At 52.8% G+C, this 19,676-nt stretch overlaps 6 protein-coding genes across 6 annotated transcripts; 3 read left to right on the top strand and 3 right to left on the bottom strand.

Annotated features, from left to right (window-relative positions):
- Positions 1 to 739: 739 nt before the first annotated feature.
- On the top strand, positions 740 to 2,370 carry COCCADRAFT_108847 (uncharacterized protein; the record flags this gene model as incomplete). Its single annotated transcript, XM_007718955.1, has 4 exons — positions 740 to 862; positions 926 to 1,244; positions 1,303 to 1,527; positions 1,571 to 2,370. 4 exons carry the CDS (start codon positions 740 to 742, stop codon positions 2,368 to 2,370), a joined length of 1,467 nt encoding a protein of 488 aa, XP_007717145.1.
- Positions 2,371 to 3,278: 908 nt separating this feature from the next.
- On the top strand, positions 3,279 to 6,561 carry COCCADRAFT_108838 (glycosyltransferase family 90 protein; the record flags this gene model as incomplete). The annotated part of the gene is made up of 5 exons (XM_007718954.1): positions 3,279 to 3,307; positions 3,388 to 3,805; positions 3,857 to 4,264; positions 4,316 to 4,471; positions 4,525 to 6,561. 5 exons carry the CDS (start codon positions 3,279 to 3,281, stop codon positions 6,559 to 6,561), a joined length of 3,048 nt encoding a protein of 1,015 aa, XP_007717144.1.
- A 282-nt stretch (positions 6,562 to 6,843) lies between these two features.
- On the bottom strand, positions 6,844 to 9,330 carry COCCADRAFT_9094 (uncharacterized protein; the record flags this gene model as incomplete). Its single annotated transcript, XM_007718953.1, has 2 exons — positions 6,844 to 8,973; positions 9,025 to 9,330. The coding sequence occupies 2 exons, from the start codon at positions 9,328 to 9,330 to the stop codon at positions 6,844 to 6,846; spliced, it is 2,436 nt and encodes an 811-aa protein (XP_007717143.1).
- A 320-nt stretch (positions 9,331 to 9,650) lies between these two features.
- COCCADRAFT_108835 (uncharacterized protein) lies at positions 9,651 to 10,509 on the top strand (the record flags this gene model as incomplete). The annotated part of the gene is made up of 2 exons (XM_007718952.1): positions 9,651 to 9,753; positions 9,854 to 10,509. The coding sequence occupies 2 exons, from the start codon at positions 9,651 to 9,653 to the stop codon at positions 10,507 to 10,509; spliced, it is 759 nt and encodes a 252-aa protein (XP_007717142.1).
- A 194-nt stretch (positions 10,510 to 10,703) lies between these two features.
- On the bottom strand, positions 10,704 to 13,025 carry COCCADRAFT_9092 (uncharacterized protein; the record flags this gene model as incomplete). Its single annotated transcript, XM_007718951.1, has 1 exon — positions 10,704 to 13,025. One exon carries the CDS (start codon positions 13,023 to 13,025, stop codon positions 10,704 to 10,706), a length of 2,322 nt encoding a protein of 773 aa, XP_007717141.1.
- Positions 13,026 to 13,486: 461 nt separating this feature from the next.
- On the bottom strand, positions 13,487 to 18,930 carry COCCADRAFT_40941 (uncharacterized protein; the record flags this gene model as incomplete). Its single annotated transcript, XM_007718950.1, has 8 exons — positions 13,487 to 13,748; positions 13,798 to 14,471; positions 14,517 to 14,891; positions 14,945 to 16,981; positions 17,032 to 17,152; positions 17,203 to 17,243; positions 17,711 to 18,582; positions 18,636 to 18,930. 8 exons carry the CDS (start codon positions 18,928 to 18,930, stop codon positions 13,487 to 13,489), a joined length of 4,677 nt encoding a protein of 1,558 aa, XP_007717140.1.
- Between the last annotated feature and the right edge of the window lie 746 nt (positions 18,931 to 19,676).

The raw sequence follows: 19,676 nt of genomic DNA, 5'->3' as shown, positions 1-19,676 counted from the left end.
TCCCTCCCCCCCTGACAAAACTTACCGCCTCATCGGAGCTTTTACCCAACCCAACCCAACCCCCCCCCCCCTCCCCAAAAAAAAGCCCAAAGCCCCCCCCCCCTCACAAAAAAACACCACATGCAACATATGTCCCAAAAACTAACCTGATCGCCCCCCACCACCACCCACCGCAAGTAATTCTCCCCGCTCCCTCACCCACATTCGGTCGCTACTCCACCGAGAAACTACAAGGGGAGGAAGGCGGGGTGTGCCCATGTTAGCACCGGCCGTTAGTTGCATCCCCTACCCCCCCACAAAACGTCATCAAAAAGGCGCTAAGCGTGTGTATTAGCGCCGCGATCCCCAGACTTTTACCCCAGCTTTTTTTTGCGCCTGGCATTTTCTGGCCTTGGTCATGCTTTTTTTCCGTTTGCTCTTGCATGGGTGCCGAGGTGGCTGGACGAATAGCTGTTTCGATTGTTTGCCGATAATTCTGCCGTTCGAGTCGGGCGTGGTGGTGGTGGTTACATGAGAGGAGAGGAGAGGGAGGCGGGGGACCCTGCAGCGTTTATCACTTCTTTTGATCGGGGAGGGGGGGATTGAAGGGTTTTGGTTTTCCTCCTTCTTTCTTTCTTCTTCTCTCTTCCTTTCTTTCCTCTCTCCTCTCTCTTTCTTTTGAGATTGTGAGGTTTAAAGTAGAAAGATAATATAGTTTACTTTTGGACTTCTGGAGTAAGCTTGTAAACGTCAGTACACTATGGGCTTCCTTAGACACCCCCGACTACGGAATCGCGATGACCAGCGCACACGGGCGGCGGAGCTCACACTGAGAGAGAGTATTGGGCCGTTGTGTCTTGTTACAATTTTGTTTTTTCTGTGGGTGAGTTTTCTGCAAAAAATAATAACGCGGTGATGATAAGTATTGACGAGTTGGTCTTACTAGGGCTTCTCATATGGTCTGATTGATACGCTGAACAAGCACTTTCAAACCACGCTGGGAATTACGCGGTCGCGCTCATCCGGACTGCAAGCTGCGTACTTTGGTGCGTATCCGCTTGCGTCGCTGGGACATGCGAATTGGATCTTGCGACACTGGGGATACAAGGCTACGTTTATCTGGGGTCTGACGCTGTTTGGCATCGGGGCTCTGCTTGCATGGCCGTGCTTGGTGTATCGCTCGTTTGGTGGCTTTTGCGCAGCCACTTTTGTGATTGGAAATGGACTTGGATCGCTGGAGACGGCGGCGAACCCGTATCTTGCAGGTATGTTTCTTGTGGGGTGGTATAGTGGCAAATTGGAAGAGGTACTGATGTCTCATAGTTTGTGGACCGCCAAAGTACTCGGAAATCAGAATCAACGTTGCGCAGGCGTTCAACGGTATTGGAACCGTCGTTGCGCCCGTGCTGGCCTCGTATGTCTTTTTCAACAACGTAGGAACGGACCAAAAGTCATTGGAGAACGTACAATGGACCTATCTGGGCATTGCATGCTTTGTCTTTGCACTGGCAGTCGTCTATTACTTTACCGACATTCCAGAGATTACCGGTAGGCTTCACATGAGCTGCAGATGGGATTGATGGCTAATAAGAATCAGATGCCGACATGGCCTTTCAGGCTGAGAGCGCGAATGCTGGCACAGACGTCAAGCCGTTCCGCAAGCAATACCGTCTCTTCCACGCGACGTTTGCTCAATTCTGCTACACTGGCGCACAGGTTGCCATTGCCGGCGCATTCATCAATTACGTTACTGAAACGCGTGTAAAGAATGGAATCGAGACAAGCAATGCTACGGCATCACGATTTCTGGCGGGCGCGCAAGGATGCTTTACGGCTGGTCGATTTGCGGGCAGCGCAATCATGAAGGTGACGAAGCCGCGATGGGTGTTTCTCACCTTTATGACCATGTGCATCATCTTCATTATTCCCGCCATTACGGAGCGAGGCGACACAGGCATGAGCATGCTGTACATAGTGCTCTTCTTCGAGAGTATCATTTTCCCGACGATTGTGGCGCTGGGCATGCGTGGCCTGGGCAAGTATTCGAAGCGGGGATCGGGCTTTATTGTCGGGGGTGTTGCTGGCGGTGCTGTGGTGCCGCCTCTACTCTTTGCAGCCAGCGACTCATTGGGCAAGCCGAGGCCGCTTGACGGGTATGCGCCGACTGCAACGGCCATGACGGTGCCGCTGGCATTTTTCGTGGCTGCGTCGACGTATGCTTTGTGCGTCAACTTTGTGCCGGCGTACAGGAAGGTCGTCGACTCGTTCTCGGCAGCCGAGATTGGTATCACCAACGCGCATGCCAATGATCCGGAGAATCAAATTGTGTACGGCGACAAAGCCGTGTCGCCGGACCATACCGAGCACGTTGACGGCGAGAAGAAGTCATAGGTGGTGGGTGCTGGGGGGCTGTGGTGGCAGTGCATAATGGGGAAATGACAGGGGTGTCAAGTCGTTGCGAGAGTGAGGTGAGGATGGTGTTTACAGTATAGTAGTACATATCACGATGGAGCAATGGAGTCATGACTATGTGAAACGGGTCAGAATGGTGCCAATGTTTGCTGACATGACGGGATCAGGGGGAGGGCTGAGGGTTGGGGGGTGAGAATTGAGGATGATGTAGGTTAGTTGCAGCGCCTCAAAGGCAGCGCGGCCCTGCAACCATCAGGCGGCCCCGCGTACTCTACTTACAGCGATTGGCGGCGACGGCTGGGTGAGGCTGGCGCGTATAGCATTCTTGCAGCTATGGCTATGCGACAATGGGTTGGGTTGTTGCAAGGGCAGCATAGGCTCAGTTTAGAGCCTGTCAGCGCGGCCGGGTTGGCCGTCTTTGTTCGCATGCATGCAGGTGGGAGGGTGAAGAGGGAGAGGTGGGATGTGCATGGTTTGGGTCGTGGTTGTCGTCATAACCACCGACAAGAGATGAGGCGACGAATCCATGTGTGTATTTGTGTACGTGTGCGTCTGGATGTGTAGAGAGTGGACGGCGAGTGGAGATGGATAGTTGGGTGCTAGCAAAGGTAAGTATGGTTCGTATACTGCGTACTGTACTGTACGTAAGTCGACGGCCATGGATGGTACTTTGACTGGGACGAGCCCGGGGCGGCGGGCACGGGCACGGGCAACTGCAGGTGCCGAGCAGCCGTGCGTGTGCCTGACAAGAGAGCGAGAGCGAGAGGCAGAGGGTGAGACCAAGACTGACAGGCACAAGTCTCCAAACCTCCAATTCTCCCTTCGCCCACGCCCTCTGCGTCGCATCGCAATCGTCGCCCCAAGCCAGCACGAAGAATGCGGTCGTCATGGACAGGAGGGCCCTCTTCTTCCCGTGGTAAGCGCGACACATGCCTCTCCACTCTCTACTACTACTTCACTACCTACCACATGTACGCATACTGACCAAGCCCACAGCGGCCTCGTCCTAGCATCTGCCTACCTGACCACCCCAGCCCCCGTCGACTACTCCTTTGCCCTCGACAAGCCGCTGCACACCACCGCCCTCGTTCTGCTTCTCACCGGCCTTGTCCTCGTTGCCGTTGAAGCCTGGTCCTCCCGCCGCCGCCCTCATCATCACCATCACCATCACCACCCGCATCAGCACCAGCCCCTGTCAACTACCACCTATGTCGCATTCGCTCTCAACAACGTCCAGGCCAGACACCCTGGCGAGGAGATCTGGACAGAGGCCGGACTCCATGTCCCCCGCAGACCATGGGGCCTGAGGGCTGTCGGCGCTCTGCTGGCTGTGCTGCTGTTCGCCATATGCGGTCGCATCGCCATCTTCTACCGCGTCACTACCAACGTCGAGTGCACCGGCCCTTCTCCTTTGGTGCGCACCTCCTCCCATCTCCTCTCCACCCCCCATACTAAACCAGCCCAGGCATTTCTCCCCCTCGTTGTCGCTCTCTACCACAGCCTGCGCCATCCCAGCCAGCGCCAGTACCCCGCCTGGAGTGCTGATACCCGCATGCGCTCACCTCTCGACCGCGTCTTTGGCTTCGTCTTCAATGGCTCTACGCGCTACATCATTCCCTCGCTCCTGCTCGCCATCAGCACATTCCTCGTCAGCATTAAGTCGACTACCCTGCGCTCCTCGTACATCTGCCCCATCGCAAACTCTGATGCCACGGCCGTTCCTTCGCTGCAGTTTGTCGGTTTTTTGTTAGACTGCCTGATTCTTCAGGTCCTCTACCGTCTCGTCGACGATGGCGTCTCGGAGCCTGACGACTGGTCTATCCTCCTCCAAGACGGCACCTCCAACCATGTCCTGGTTGGAATGACTTTTATTGTAGGCCGCGTCGCACAACTCTCCGCCCACCCCATTTGCTAACCATACCAGGCCTCCTCCCTAGTCCTTGTTGTCGCTGGCATTATCATCTACCCAGCAATGCCCGAGCATCGCGAGTGGATGCTTTCGTTTTCTTCCGACTATCTCCTTGGTCTTTTGCGTTTATCGTTGATGATACCCTTTACGACGTTATGTTTTGTAAAATCTGTATGTCCTCACCCCCCTTCTCCCCACTTCGGACCCCTGCTCACCCCACACAGGCTCGATTGTATGGCGTTATGAGCTCGGTGCTCACTGTTGCATTTTCTTCTGCATATATTGGCGTTCTTCGTGCACTGGCGACCGGTGTGTCCCATGCGTTTCCACCAAAGTCCACGGTTGGACTAGTCTTGTGTTTTACCTTGCTTACCATTGCACTCATCATTCATCTCCTAACAGATACCAACATCGAAACCCGCATTCGGTCAAAGGTCCCATTTCGGCTTGGCAGAAACCAATCAGCCACATTCATTGTCCTCCTCATCGCCTTCTCCATAGGCGTCGTTGTATACCGCCGACCAGGTCCTCTGCTCGAACACCCAATCACTACACTAATCGACATAGCTTCCGTGCAACACGACAAGTGGGCTTCGCAGGCGCATCGGAGTAATTCATTGGCTGAGGCTGTAGTACATTACCGCCAACGCTACAGTCGTGACCCACCACCCAATTTCGACAAGTGGTACAATTTTGCCGTCAACCGCAATTCAATCGTCATTGACGACTACGACAATATCGAGCAGGACTTGGCGCCCTTTTCCTCCTTCAATCCGGACGACTTGCGGTTGCGCACGGCGACTGTCTTGGCCACCCGCCAAGCCGTGGGTGGGATCCGCATAAGAGATGGAAACGCAGACGTTTTTGAAAATGTCGAAGAAGCGCACCGAGAAACAATGGACAGTGTGGCCACCATGATCCAGAAGTTTGCCGAGTTTCTTCCAGATATGGATCTGGCTATAAACCTGCAGGATGAGAGTCGTGTGGCGGTTCCCTATGAGCGACTGCAGGACGCGCTGGATAATCCCCAGCCTTACCCCGTGTCTGATTCGACTCGCTCAGCCAAAGGCTTCAGTGCGGACCGCGCAGATAAATGGTTACACATTGACCGCGTTAGGATTGATCCACACTTTTTCGAAAACGCTCAAACGAAGCCTGTATTCGAAACGTATGGATCCATTGCCTGTCCGCCTGATTCACGAGCCCGGAAAGAGCGCCATTGGAACACCAAAACATTTTGTCACACCTGCACGCAAGAGCATTCTATTGGTGCTTTTGTATCCAATTGGACCCTGTCGGCTGATCCCTGCCACCAGCCTGATCTTGCCAATCTCCACGGCATGCATCTTAGCCCATCGAACCTAATGGGCACTCATGATATTGTACCCATCTTCAGCCAAAGCCGTGCTCCTGGGTTTGTCGACATTCGGTACCCATCGCCCCGGTATTATACCGATAAAAATAAGTACGGATTCGATGAAAAGTCACCTGACCCCCGCTTTATAGACAAGTTGGATGTGCTTTTCTGGCGCGGCACGACTACCGAAGGGGCGACTACGTACGGAACCTGGAAGGGCATGCTTCGCCAGCGACTTGTACATCTCTTAAACAATGAAACCTCGCGACAGCCCATTCTTTTGCCAAAGACTGACCACAGCGGTCATTTTGAGTACATGCTCAAGCGCACAAACGATATCAAGAGACTTCTTGAGACCAAGACTGATGTCCGTCTGATTGGCCCAATTGCCCGTTGTGCCGGCACAGACTGCATCGATCAGACGCGTGAGTTTGGATTTGCAGACCCCATTGACCTTCGGCAACACTGGCGCTACCGTTATCTCTTCGATACAGACGGCGCCGCCTTCTCGACCCGCTTCATCCCCTTTCTCCAGTCAAACTCGGTCGTCTTCAAAGCTGCCCTCTTTCGCGAATGGTACGAGGGCCGTCTTACCGCCTGGAAACACTTTGTCCCCGTCGACATTCGTCTGCACGACTTATTTTCCAGCCTTGCGTATTTTGGTGGCTATGGCGTCGAGGAACGCAACAAGCGCATGATGGAAGGGCATGTCAAGGCTGCCGAAAAGATTGCACGAGATGGCAAGGTGTGGACGGAGAAGGTGCTTAGGAAAGAGGACATGGAGATTTACATGTTTCGCCTCTTGCTTGAGTGGGGCAGGTTGACGGACGATGCGAGGACGGAGGTGGGGTTCCGAATGGACAAGGGGCAGAGGAGTGAAGAGAGGGAAGTGCAAGAGTTGTGAAGTGGAACTTGAATTGGCGTTTGTTGTTACAAAGGCGTTTTTTGGGTGGGATGGATAAGCATTGCATGGGCGTTTTTCTCTCTCTTATCTTCCTTTTTCCATCTTTTCCATCTTTTCCATCTTTTCCATCTTTTCCATCTTTTCCATCTTTTCCATCTTTTCCATCTTTTCCATCTAGACTTTGCAAAATCCATACAACGTCTATTCTTTTTTTTTGGCTGCTCTACCGCAAAATATTTCATAAAACTACTACACAATACCAACAAACAAACAATATCACATTCAACACCTCACTCTCCTCTTATGACTCGGACTATCCATCCAACTACCCCCATACCCTCCCTCTCCATCCTCCTCGTCGTCATCCTGATCCACATCCCTCAAATCGATTCCCGTAACACCATCGGGATCATCATCATCATCACCACCGCCCGGGCTCCAAACGGGGCTCGTCGCAATCAATGGTCTCGACTTGAACACACGGTCATAATCCACCTCATCGCTAAACAACTGTTCCGTAGGCGTCCGTTCAAGACCGGGGCTTTCCTCTGCACCTTCGACTGGTTCCACGCTTCCTTGGCGCAGCATTTCAGCAGAAGACTGGCGATTCCGTGGCGGGGTATCGAATTGATTTACAGGATACAGACTCTGGCGGCCGCCGCTGGGCTTGCGCTGTGGCTGCGAGGGCGTGCGGCGGGGAAGGGATTGCGATGCGACCATGCTCAGACGAGTGCGCTCGAGGAGGTCGGCGGCGGGGTTGGGGTGGTTGGCAGGGAGAGGGGGTGGTGCCATGGAGGGTAAGGGGAGGGGGGATTCGAGCGTGTGTTCCGAAGAGTTTGCGTGGGACATGGTTAGGCGGGTGCGTTCGAGGAGGGAGAGGGACATGCGGGGTTGGGGTTTCTTGACGGGGGATGGGGTGGCGTTGCCGATCGAGTTTATGATTTGGTCGGCCATTACTTCCTCAGGGTCGAGGACTGGGGGTTCAGATGGGTAGTCTGCTAGTGGGTTTGAGGCACGCTCATTTGGCGAGGGCGAGGCTTTCTGGACTGTGAGAGTGACGGTAGCTTCAGGACTCTCCGTCTTGAGTGTTCCTTTCTTACGGGGTGGTGTAGGTGGTGGAGACTTTCGTATCGGCGACCCAGCATGACGAGCTGCTGGTGGTGAGCTACGAAGTGCAGAAGCTTGGCCAACCAGCGTTGCCTCTGAATCAATCGGTGTAGACGCCGCCGCCGCCGCCACGTGTTGTGACGGCTTCGGCAGCGTAGGTACTTTCTGCAGGGAATTGGGTCTTGCAAGGTGTTTAGGTTTTGGTGGGACCACTGGGCTGGTCGGCGACGCAGGTACCGGCTCAGACAGGGTCGGTTTTCTTTTCGGAATTGGTGACTGCACCTCTTGCACTTCTTTGACTTCCTTTGCGGGCGAGGCACGTCGTCGCGGTAGAATAGTGGATACAAGACCTGCTCGAATCTTCCCGGCGTGTTCCAATTCCACATCCATATCAGCCAAGATGTCACGATATTCCACTCGCATTGCTGGCCGTTTAATCGCCGTTTGCTCCACTGTCTGTTTCGAAGACGGCAGCTGGTATTGGGAATGGGTGTCAAACTTGAGTTCCCTGATCGGCGCCACATGCCTTGAATTGACCCGGTTTTCTTTTCCAGAGGCGTCCTTCTGTAATTCCTCATGAAAGTCCTTCCATTTCTGTAACCGCTCTTGCTGCTCCTGTACTCTTAATTGTAGATTCTCCAACAGTCCGGTCTCTGGTGCGACATCTTCAAGCTTTCGCCCTTTCTCCACCATGTACCAGACCTTGTCGAACCGGGTATTGAGGAAAGCATCTCCTGTATGAGTTTCCTCACCATGGAGCATGACATTGAGCCACTTCTGATTGCCTATCCAGTTGTCTTTGAGCTGCCTCTTGACAGCATCTGCCTCCTTCTGTGACACAGCAGGCTTTTGTGCGCGAGGAGTGTCTTTGCACTTTCGTATACAGCGATTGATATCTTCCACCTTCTTATCCAGCATTGCTTCAAACTCCATGTACTTTCTCCTCTTTTCTTCCTTCTTCTTCAACACATTGATTAGTGCTGCGCGGTGCGCAATTGCCAATGGAAGTAGTGACCGTTGCTGGTCGACCGGAAGCATTGGTGCCGTCGCCAGCCTTCTTGCGACCGCCTCGTTCCGACTTCCTCCGTCCCGCGCTGCAAGCACCTTCTTCAGGGTGACATTTGAAAATATCGCAAGGATCTCGTAAAACTTTTCGCCCTTGCACTCATCCAGCATCGTCTTCCTGAGAACAGACTCTCTTCCCAATACACCATTCTTCTTCAACTCGTTCAAGCATCGGAAGAGCGCGGCGCGGAGGTTCAGCGACTGAAGTGGTTCGAGGGGTGGAAAGAACGGTTGTAGCTTCTGTGATTATGTCAGATGCAGAATCCACATGCGCAGCCAGTCCAAGTATACCTGCGCTGTCTCGCTGGGATCCCATATCTCAAACAAGCGGAACAGGGCCCATTCGGTTCCAGCGATCCTCTGCCGCTGATCCGCATTCTTGGCCGAGAATGTTTGCACAGTAATATCTGGCCAGTCGTCTCGCAAATCAAAGTCTAGCAATCGCAAATTGGTCACAAAGAGCCTGATATCAGACGCTGGTAGGGGGTTTAATTGCTGCGGTTTCGCATTGTTTGCCTTGACGGATACAGTTCGCACGTGGCCGCTGGTCGTGGTAGCCGTGGTGGTCGTAGAGGAAGCCGAGGTAGTGCGAGACATACTTGCAGTCGCAAAAGAGACATGCGCGCAACCGGAACCTAGAAGAGAGAAAGAGAGAGTTATCAGCGCTGGTTGATGATGTGTAAGTATGCATGCGTTGGTGTTGCGGTGTGGCAGGCCCCTGCACTGTTTGCCAAGCCGGGCCCTATCGATAGTCGCGTTCGCGCCTTCCTGATCCCGGTTTGACCCTTGTTCATTGCCGACTGCTTTCTCGTCACTGGCCAAACGCTTTGTCCCGGCTCCCCCCACACATACATATATATCTTGTGTCTCTATAGAGGTATCACAACCTGAGTCAGTTCAATCAGTACATCGCCATCATGACCGTAGACGAACCAACCCAAACCAATGGTGTCCCCGAGCCCAGCGCTGGCAAACTCGAAGCAAAGGATGCGCAAAAGCAACAGTGGACAGTCGAGAGCGGTATGTCATGAATCAAGCAATGGCTCGTCCGTATGCGAAACCTCTCTTTTCCCTAGTATTGTATCACTATCAAAACTGCCCTGCTAACATGTCCCTGCAGTACTCGCAGACATCAAGCCTCGCAACGCCGAACACACGGACTCGCCCGTTCCCTTCTTCCACCTGCTCGAGCGCCTCAAGACAACAAAGCGAGCGGGCTGGCGCCGCTTCGGCATCTCGGACTGCGAATCCATCGCCGACCACATGTACCGCATGAGCATTCTCACCATGATGGCTCCCTCGTCTCTCAGCTCCAAACTCGACATCCTAAAGTGCTGTCGCATGGCCGTTATCCACGACATGGCCGAGTCACTCGTCGGTGACATCACACCTGTTGACAACGTCAGTAAGGAGGAGAAGAGCCGCAGGGAGACAGAGACTATGGACTACATCTGCACCAACCTACTAGGCAAATTCAATGGCGGCATGAACGGGCAGGATGTCCGCGCAATCTGGCAAGAGTACGAGGACAGCAAGACACCAGAGTCACACTTTGTCCATGATGTCGACAAGATTGAACTCCTGGTCCAGATGGTCGAGTACGAGCGCAAGTATCACTGCGAAAAGGACCTGGGCGAGTTCACGTGGGTCGCAGGACGTATCCAGAGTGATGAAGTCATGGCTTGGGCCAAGCAAATATTCCGCGAGAGGAAACAGATGTGGCAGGATGCGGGCAAGACGCCTACATGGAAAGCAAACACAGAGCCTGAGGATTAAGAGAAGGAAAAACAAACAAATGAAACTCAGCATGACGGGAGCGTCTTTTGGAACGAAGTTTACGAATGTGAGCACAGTGGGAGTAAAGGCAATAGACGGAGTATGGCGGTAGAACGTTGTTATCACATTGACAAAAGAAAATTAACTATTTCACACTTGGAATAACCCCAAAATTCTAAAAATGATATATACAATCAAGGACTCGACAAACTAACCAGTCGTCTCCTCTTTGTCTCCTTCGCCACCGGCGTCGAAATCCCCGGCGACAACCTCATCCCATCTCCCACCACACTCCCACTCCCCGCACCCATGTAATCCCCTCCTACCGCACTACCACCACCCCAACTCTCCGGCCTCGCATACTCACCTTCTCTAATCTCCGCCCCACTCCTCCGTCCATGCCAGTAGCACAAGCCCTGACTGGGCCCCACGTACTTGTCGTGCAGCGGGCATAAGGGGCTATTAGGAAGATGTTCAGGAACCAACCACTCGAATTTCCTGCGCTCCTCTTCCTCCTGGCGTGCCAACGCAGCCACAGTGTGTGAGTCGCGCAAATCAGCGTCGTCTTCGTGGTTGACGCGGTACCAGCCGTCGTGGCCAAGCATGGGTGAGTTGGCAGCGAGCGAGGGGCTGAGTGGGGGTTTTACGCCTAAGAAGCCGTGGGTGCTGTGGGTACGTTGGTGGTTGTGGTTGGCTGTTTTGTCAAAGATGGAGCGGGAGCGGAGGGCATTACGGAGGGGACCTTCTGGGCCTTCGTCGTCTTCGTCGTCTTCTTTTTTGGCGATGCCGGTGGACAGGCTCATTAAGAGGGCGTCGGAGTCCCAGTAGCCTTCGGAACCGGAGAGTGGTTTTTTGCGGGCACCTTTTGCACTGCCGTTTTGGAAGTCGAAGAGGAAGTCTGCCAATTTCCCTTTGAGTTCGCCGTTGGCATCGTACAGGGGTGGTGTTGGCACTCGACTTAAACCGGGTGGGATGAATGCGGGTGGAACTGGGATATTTGCCAGCGACGGCGACGGGTATTGGCCTTGGTTGTTGTGGCTTGTAGGATCAGTCGAGCCTGTCTTTTCGTTTGACAATTCTAGGGCGGCTTGATCGGAAAGGCGATTCGAGCGTTTGAAAAGATTCATGGATAGCCGACGTTTGGAAAGTTCTGTCCCAGAAGCCGGAGCTGCATCCTCACTGGACGTCATGTATCGCTCTCTCCACCGACGCATTCGGGATTTCATCGAGTCTTGAGCCACCTGTTGTAAATCTGCCGTAGTACGGGCTTGCATTCTTTCATCAGCTAGCGCCAACCCTTCACCCGGCATCTGAGCTACATCCAAATCGCTTGTATTTGTACCATTTCTTGATCTCTTCGGGAGTGGAAGACTAATGCAATGCCGGTGCCTCACCTTCGCTGGCGGCCGTTCGTGTGTTGGTAGCTGCAAGGAGTCCAATACGTCGTTACCAGGCAAAAGGCCCTTGCCACGGTGGTTGTCATGGTTCAACGTTGTGATATTATCGCCCATGTCATCTTCCTCCTCGATTGGTGAAGACTTGGCTCTCCGGTCCGATTCCCACCTTGGCTGCTGGTTGCGAATCCATGGTGTTTTAGGACTGCGTGGACGAGGGGCAGCCAGATTGCCCGCCATATCGACCGGATAATGGCTGCGAGCCGGTAGATCTGGAACGTTTTTGGGCATCGATAAGTCGAGGTCGACTTTCCGGCGAGCCCGAAGCCCGCTGTTTGCTGGTGGCTGTGTGTTTGCTGATCTGACGGGCTTTTCAACCCCTCTTGATTGCTCGTCGATCACGACGGTCAAGTTCGAGAACTTCTCATTGCCACTATTTGGATTAATAGATGGTTCGTGAGCGAAGAATAGACTGCTGTCTTTCTTCTGTAGCTTTGAAATGGCATCTTCTCTCGAATCTCGCCTTTGCTCATCTTCTTTATGCTGTGGAGGGTACAGTATCCTAAAGTCTGGTACATGTCTTGTCATTCCCTTTGCAAAGGCCATGATGGAAGACCTGCGGTGGTCTTGAGCATTGTAGTCGCTCTCGTTGCTGGAAAAGGACTCGACTAGGCCAATGGCGGTTGGCCCGGCCGACTCCATACTGTCAACATGGCGAAGTTTATTGTTTTGAATGTTAGCATCATCAATGTGAGTTCGTCTCATGATCTCTTCAAAGGATGGAGGCGACCTTGGTCGGTCGGGCTCTGTTGTCATTGCGTGTTGACTGTGCCTGTGGTGTCCGCTATGTGGCTGTTGACCCCAGCTGAAACCTTCGCGCCTGGCGTCGTGCCTTGAGGCAGCACCACCGTCCTGTCCCGATGTTTCTGTTCCCAAGGTCTGGTCGGCATGCTCTTGCAATGTGGTGTAATGCCTGGTGAGAGGCTTGCGCCAGATTTGCAGTGATGAATCTTGGGCGTCGCTGGCAGATGAAGCATCCTGACCGGGGCTGTCTGTAGCAGTAGCCGAGTATGCCGCAGTGATGTCTGGTGCGTGGGGTTTAGGTGTAGGCGCCGATAACATCGGCGGGCTAGCAATTGCTGCCTGCGTCGAGGAGAGAGTTGGCGCTTCGGCACCAGGTCAGTCGTGCATCCAGGTAGTTTACTAACAATCTGCTGGTTTGGAGCTTATCAATAGGTGTATTGCGAAAGAGGGTGTAATGGAGATAGGTGGCGGGTCATAGTAGAAAGCAGCATGCTGTTATGGCCATGGATGTTCATCAACACGCATCTTGGTTTGCCGTATGGGGAAGGAGAAACAGGCGACAAGAGATCTTAACAGGGAAGCGGCCAGTCATGCCGGGCTGGCGCATCTGGCTGCATACCCAACTTCCCAACCGGGCCACTAGTGCCCCAGACTAAACTCCACTAACACCATCCCTATGCTCGCATATACAAACAACTATCCAAACAAGTAATCCAAACCGTGTACCCTGGGTATCGTATCAAGCCATGTCTCGTTACACGTGATACTCTACTCCCGCCTTAGCCTGACGACCCGGACGTTGCCTGTACCACGCTCGTGCCGTCAACAAAGCGCGTCCGGAAAATGCGATTCGCATTCTGGAACATGCCGTCCTTCAGACTGACGACAATGAACTGCGAGCCCTTGAACCTGGTCTTGAACAGACGGCCAATGTTTTGTGTATGCGACAGATCAAGCGCGGCGTCAACCTCGTCCAGGATGTACATCGGCGCAGGCTTGAACTGGAGAAGGGCCATGATAAGCGAGAGTGCGATGAGAGATCTAGCCAATGTTAGTGTACTTCAGGTAAGCGCAACAATTCCGTGCTTACCGTTGACCACCACTCAACTCGGTCAAGGACTGTTTCCACACCTTGCCAAGCATCACCTTGACCTCCAGTCCGTCCGAGATTGTCTTGCCTTCGGGAGGGTCAAGCTTCGCAAAACTACCAGGCAAGAGCTCGTTGAAGATCTGTCCAAAGTCGCGGTTGACAATCGACCATGTCTTGTGCAACGCCTCTTTCTTGTACTCGTCAAGCTTGACAATGGTTTCTTCAATCTTGGACTTGTCTCGAACTACCGTCGACATGTTCTTCTTGAGACTGGCTTCCTTCTTCTCTACGCTGTCAATCATGGCCATGACTTTGGGGTTAATCTTATTCTTCTTTTGTTGGAATCGCTCCTCCAGCGACTTGCGCCGGGCCTTTGCGTCCGACATATTTACTCCCTTGAAGTCGTACACTGTGCCAGGCCGACCGAAAAGCTCTGAATCGTTGGCGATGAATTCGTACTCCTTCTCAAGTGCCTTGATATGGCCCTCTGCACCTTCTTGTTCCTTGTGGAACCTTTCAATCTCGTGGCCCAGCTTTTGTTGCTCGAGGCCACCTTCCGTTATAGCGGAATTCTTTGAACGGATTGCGTCCTCGAGTGAGCGAAGCTCCTCGTCGAAGCCAGTCAACTTCGCCTGCTCATCGCTTAACTGAGCCGCGGCCAGGTCATGTGCATCCTGACAGAGTTAGCACTATTACTAATGCAGTGTTGAGAGCATTACCTTGACACGAGATTGCTCAGCCAGCAATTCATCGAGTTCCTCTTGCTGTGACTTTAGGTTGGTCTGGACTTCTTCGAGCTGCTCCTGAGCCGCTGCGAGATCACTTCCACACTGCTCAGAGTCTACCATGGCTTCGCGCATCTGGGTCTGGAGAGGTTTTATTGAGGCGTTGTTCTTCGCCAAGGCCTTCTTCAGCTTCTCCAGAGAAGACTGTAGCTCTGCAAGCTTGCTGTCCTTGTTGTTGCTGAACTCGCTCATGTCCCGCTCGATCCGCTTCGCGTCCTTGTTAGCCTCGTCTTGCCGGGTTTTGGCTGCCTTGATATCTTCTTTGAGCTGAGCAATGGTCTGCTTCATTTCCTCGACAGCTTGTATGATCTATCATATGATTAGTACATTGACTAGGGATAGGACAAAAAGCAACCACATACCGATGAAGATGCGTTGCTGCCAATCTGCTCCTCAGTAAGCTTGATCTCGTGCTTCTTCAGGTCGAGTTCCTGCTTTGACTTGCGTGCAGCATCCAACTTTTTCTTCTCCTTTGCCATGGTGGCTTGCAAAGATTGAAGCTGAGCTTCCTGCGACCTCAGCTCTGTTGTGATCTGATTGAGCTTTTGCAAGGTGATGAGAACTCCACTAGACTGAGGTGCGCTACCACCAGACAACACACCGGCAGGGTCATAAGTGTCGCCTTGAAGTGTTACGCTCTTCATGCGTACGGCAGGATCGAATGTTACGCGCTTAGCAGTTTCCGCATCTTCGCAAACAAGGGTAGAGCCAAAGACGTATTCCATTGCGGCAGTGACCTCGTCGTCATATCCAATCAATGACAGTGCTAAGTCGACTTTGCCTGGCGCAATCTTCTGAGCTGCTCCGATCTTCTCTGCTGATGCTTTGAAGGCCGCGATTTTATTTAAAGGAATAATCGTGACTCGCTTCTTGAGCCTGCCGTTCTCGAGAAGTTGCTTACCGGTGGCAGCAGAGTCGACGACAACGTTGTACAGCCGGCCTCCAGCGCAAATCTCTAGAGCCGTGCCCGCTCTGGTATGCTCCTTTTCCAACGTGAAGAGCTGAGCAACAAGACCCTTGACGCGAGACCTATCAAAGTTCGGCGATGGGTCACTGTAACTAAAGTCAATGTTGGCAACCTGTCGTCTCATCGCGTCCGCCTGCTGCCTGAGTTCACGGATGCGCGCCTGGAGATGTGATTCTTGCTGATACATGCTTGCTTCTTGGCCCTCGTCGTAGCCTAGCTTCGCTAAGTCTGCCTCAAGCCTTGTAGCCTGCGACTTGAGGGCTTCAAGATCTTTGAGTAGTCCAGAGTTCTGTTCTCTTGCCTTTTTGGCCTTCGGCTCATCCTCCTTGATCTGCTTCTCGAGATGCGATATCCTTAACTTGCTTTGTTCCTGCTCTGTCGCGGCTGCACTGGCTCGATTTCTGGCATCTTGTAATTGACCCTGGTAACCACCTTCTTGGCCTTCCTTTGATGCCACTCCGGTTTGCAGAGTCTGGAGGAGCTCCTCTTTCTGCTCAACCTCCTCCGTCTGTTTTGCTAGCTCTGCATGGGCTGTTTGGTATTTTTCTTGTGCCTTTTGATGGGCTTGTTTCTTCTCTTGTAGCAGTTTCTCAAGCTCTTTCACGCTCTTCTTGACACTCTTTTCACGCTCAACTTCTTCGGCCATGCTAGTCTTCTTAAGCTCCAGATTCGTAGTCAGACGGACGATCTCGTGGGAATGTGCCTTGACCTCCTCTTCGAGTGCTTGGAACTTTCCACCTTTTCGGAGCTCTTTTTCCCTTGTTGCCTTTGTCTGCCTGATGTCTTCTTGGAGATGTTCGATCTCCTTCTTCATACGCACAGTTGACTCTTCAAGGTTCCTTGCTCGCTGCTTCTTCGCCTCGAGATCTTCCGCTGATTGTTGCAGTCTCTCATTGTATCGCAGATAGTCGTGTGCTACGACAAGTTTGGTGAGACGCTCCAGCTCGCTCTGCGTCTGTTGAAATTCCAAAAAGGCCCTCTTTTCCGTCCGCAGTTTTTCCAGCTTTGGGTCGATTTCATCGCGTAGCAATTCGGCAATCTCCTGAACCTTCATCTCCTTCTTTGCCATGGTCTTGTAGGCCTTGTCTCGCCTATCCTCAAACATGCGTGTTCCTGCGGCCTCCTCAAGCATAGCCAAGATTTCCTTTGCCTTCATGTTGAGCACCTGCATGACCTTTCCTTGTGCAATCATAAAGTTGGGGTTGTTGATGTTGAGCTGCACAGACTGGAATAGATTCTGTATGCTCTGCTGTTGCGCGCGGTGTCCATTGATGAGGTATTTGCTCGCTCCGCCCAGCACAATCTGTCGTGTCACTGATATCTGCGCATGTTCCTCAAAGCCGACCGGGCTCTTTGTTTTATCACGATTGTCGAATACGATGGTAACGCTCGCTTTGGTCACTCCGGCTTGACCACGCTTATAGATGAGGTCCTGAAGCCGTATTAGCACCTCGCTATGTTCCACTGCCTTGTTCTGCCTACCTGCAAGTTCTGCGCTCGCACAACGCTGAGATTGTTGATACCAAGCACAAAACATATTGAATCAAGAATATTTGATTTTCCTGATCCGTTGAGTCCTGTAATTGAATTGAAACTCTCGTCCCTGACTACGGTGAGCAATGTGTCCCTCTCATAGCGGGGGAGTAAACACACCAGCCTGAAATGACTGTGCGCACAGCGTACGACTTGTAGCCCTGAGATTATATTAGATTTGATCGCATAGACATAGAGTATCTACCGACATCAATGACAAGTTCTATGATCCTCATGGTGGCTGCATGTGCTGGTGTTAGTTGCTCGATGTTTGTTGTGTTTCGCGTGTAAACGGCATTCGGAAGCCAGGGTTCTCTCAAAGGGGTTAGATCCAATCTGCTCGCGCTAGTATCCCCGCTGTCACGTGGTAGCGTGAGAAACCACGCGTCGGCTCCGTCAGTACTATGAAAGGTTACAGTGAGTCGCGACGTCACGAATTACACAGATTCTAGCATCGGTTCAAGGCCGTCAATTTCGTAGATTACTACTGCATGCAAAGGAAGGAAATGCGGGCCCTTCCGCTGTGTACAAAACGCTATCATCGCTAACCAATGCAAAACCAACCCGAGTATCGTACAATTGCTGACTACCGCGCCCGCCCTAGCAGGTACTCCGGCTCAGCCTCTACTGCTTCACTTGATTCCGTGCATGCAGTCTTCGAGCAACTCTTTCTCCTCGGCAATGCCTCTGCCGATTCCCTTGACTGGATACTTGCTACAGCTTTCCAGTCGAAGGCGTTTGCGTCCACATCCTTGTTCTCAGGTGGCGGCAATGGAGCAGTCCTTGGGGCACCTCCAACCTCCAGATCGATTTCTTCATTCTTGTGGGCGGGGACATCGAAGTTGAAGTTGCCCATCATCTTGGAACCATACGACCCGAGTTTGCTTGGCCGATGGCCAGTCACTGTTCCTTCGTGATAGTACGAGGCTTTGCGGTTGGTGCCATATTGTGGGAACAGATGCCGGAAGAGACACTTTGTTGCGGGCGCACACGCTGTCATTATATGTACAGCTGGCTCAGCGGTACTGATTACAATCCCGATATCCCATGTGCGGTCTTTGTTGGTAGGTGCGAAGCGGTAATAGTACACAATGAACCGCCCAACGGAGACTCCTGTCGCGATCCATCCTAGGCTCATAACAAACACTACCAGAATCTTCGTGCGTTGGTGCATCTGGAGATTCCACACCATGATCGTCGGAATTGGCATAATGATGAGATCCATGAAGATTGAAAGACCACAGGACACCAGAACGAAGGTACGGGCGTCGATGCATTTACCGCCTGGTATGACAGTTCCATTGGGACCAATCTTGTCCATGGCAGGTCGAGACCAGACATAGGGGTATGGAGTGCATTGGGTCAAGTTGACGATGGTCGATCCTACGGAGTAGACAATGTTGAGCCAGGCGACAATATGCAATGGATATCGTACTCGCCGACGGCTGTCCTTCATCCGGAAGAGAAAAACGATGATTGAAGCTCTGATCAACCCCATGACTAAAACTATGTCAGCGAAGATGGTCCAGACACAGACCTGGAGAAGCACATACGTGGGTGATACAGCATCTGGATTGAAAAGTTCCAGTGTAGAGCAATGAGTTGCTCATGGACAGACTTCTTGGGCAAGTCATACACGTGGTAACCTGTACCACTCAAAACGATGTAAACCCATGTCGCAATTGTATCCGCGAGGAAGATTACAGCTGCGATGAGGATGAGGTAGTCGTCCCAACAGAAGTTTCGTCCAAGGTACCGGGACCACACCCTCAGAAAGACCGTCAAGGAAGCGACAACTGTAAAAGTACAGACTATCGCGAGGGCGGCAGGCTGTCGGTTCTCGATCATTCTGGAGGCGGTCGTCGCCCGCGGCGAACGACGAAGAAAGTCCCAAGGGTCAGACCTGCTGAGTTGTTGACGATGTAGGAGGTACCTCCCAGCTTGATGATCTAGAAGCCGAGAGTTCTCTGGTGTGCGATGATCGTTGGCCCTAGACAGATGATCACTATCGCGAAGCGAGTGTGGAGTATCGGCGCGATTCGACGGGCTTTTGGAGAGACGAAGCGGAGAAGATGAACGGTCTTGGTCCACTCAGAAAGAACCAATGCACCTCCGACGGGTACCTTTGATGTTGTTGCCCTACAAGTGGATGGCTCAGTGCGTGCGAGAGGTCGCACAGCCAGTGCCTTGAGAGCAAAGATTTGAAAGGATTCGCCCACAGACAACTCGTCGGCGAGGTTGGAGACCAAACCGGACATGCCGCTGCTCTAGACTCTGAATCCGGTATAACAACCCGTCCAAGCACCTGAGACATTGGTCGACATTGACACTGGCCCTTACGCGCGAAACCACCGCGGAAGCCGTCTATCTTCCGCCTGTGTAGTTTGCTGCCGCTTTACCACAACAAGTGCTAGAGTGTCGCATGAAGCTGAGAACGGCTCGTTTCGGACCGAATTCGGGCTGACATGTCTAGCCGTCCTGTGAACTCTGGTTCTGGCCGCTGGCGCAAGGCAGGGCAAGGCTCGAGTACGAAAACTGCCGCGCACGACTACATACCCGCGAGTCAACGGCTTGGTATGCCCATGGTTGTGGAA

Source organism: Bipolaris zeicola, assembly GCF_000523435.1.
Source record: "Bipolaris zeicola 26-R-13 unplaced genomic scaffold scaffold_267, whole genome shotgun sequence".
Taxonomy (NCBI): domain Eukaryota; kingdom Fungi; phylum Ascomycota; class Dothideomycetes; order Pleosporales; family Pleosporaceae; genus Bipolaris; species Bipolaris zeicola.
This window is presented reverse-complemented; position numbering and strand designations above follow the sequence as displayed.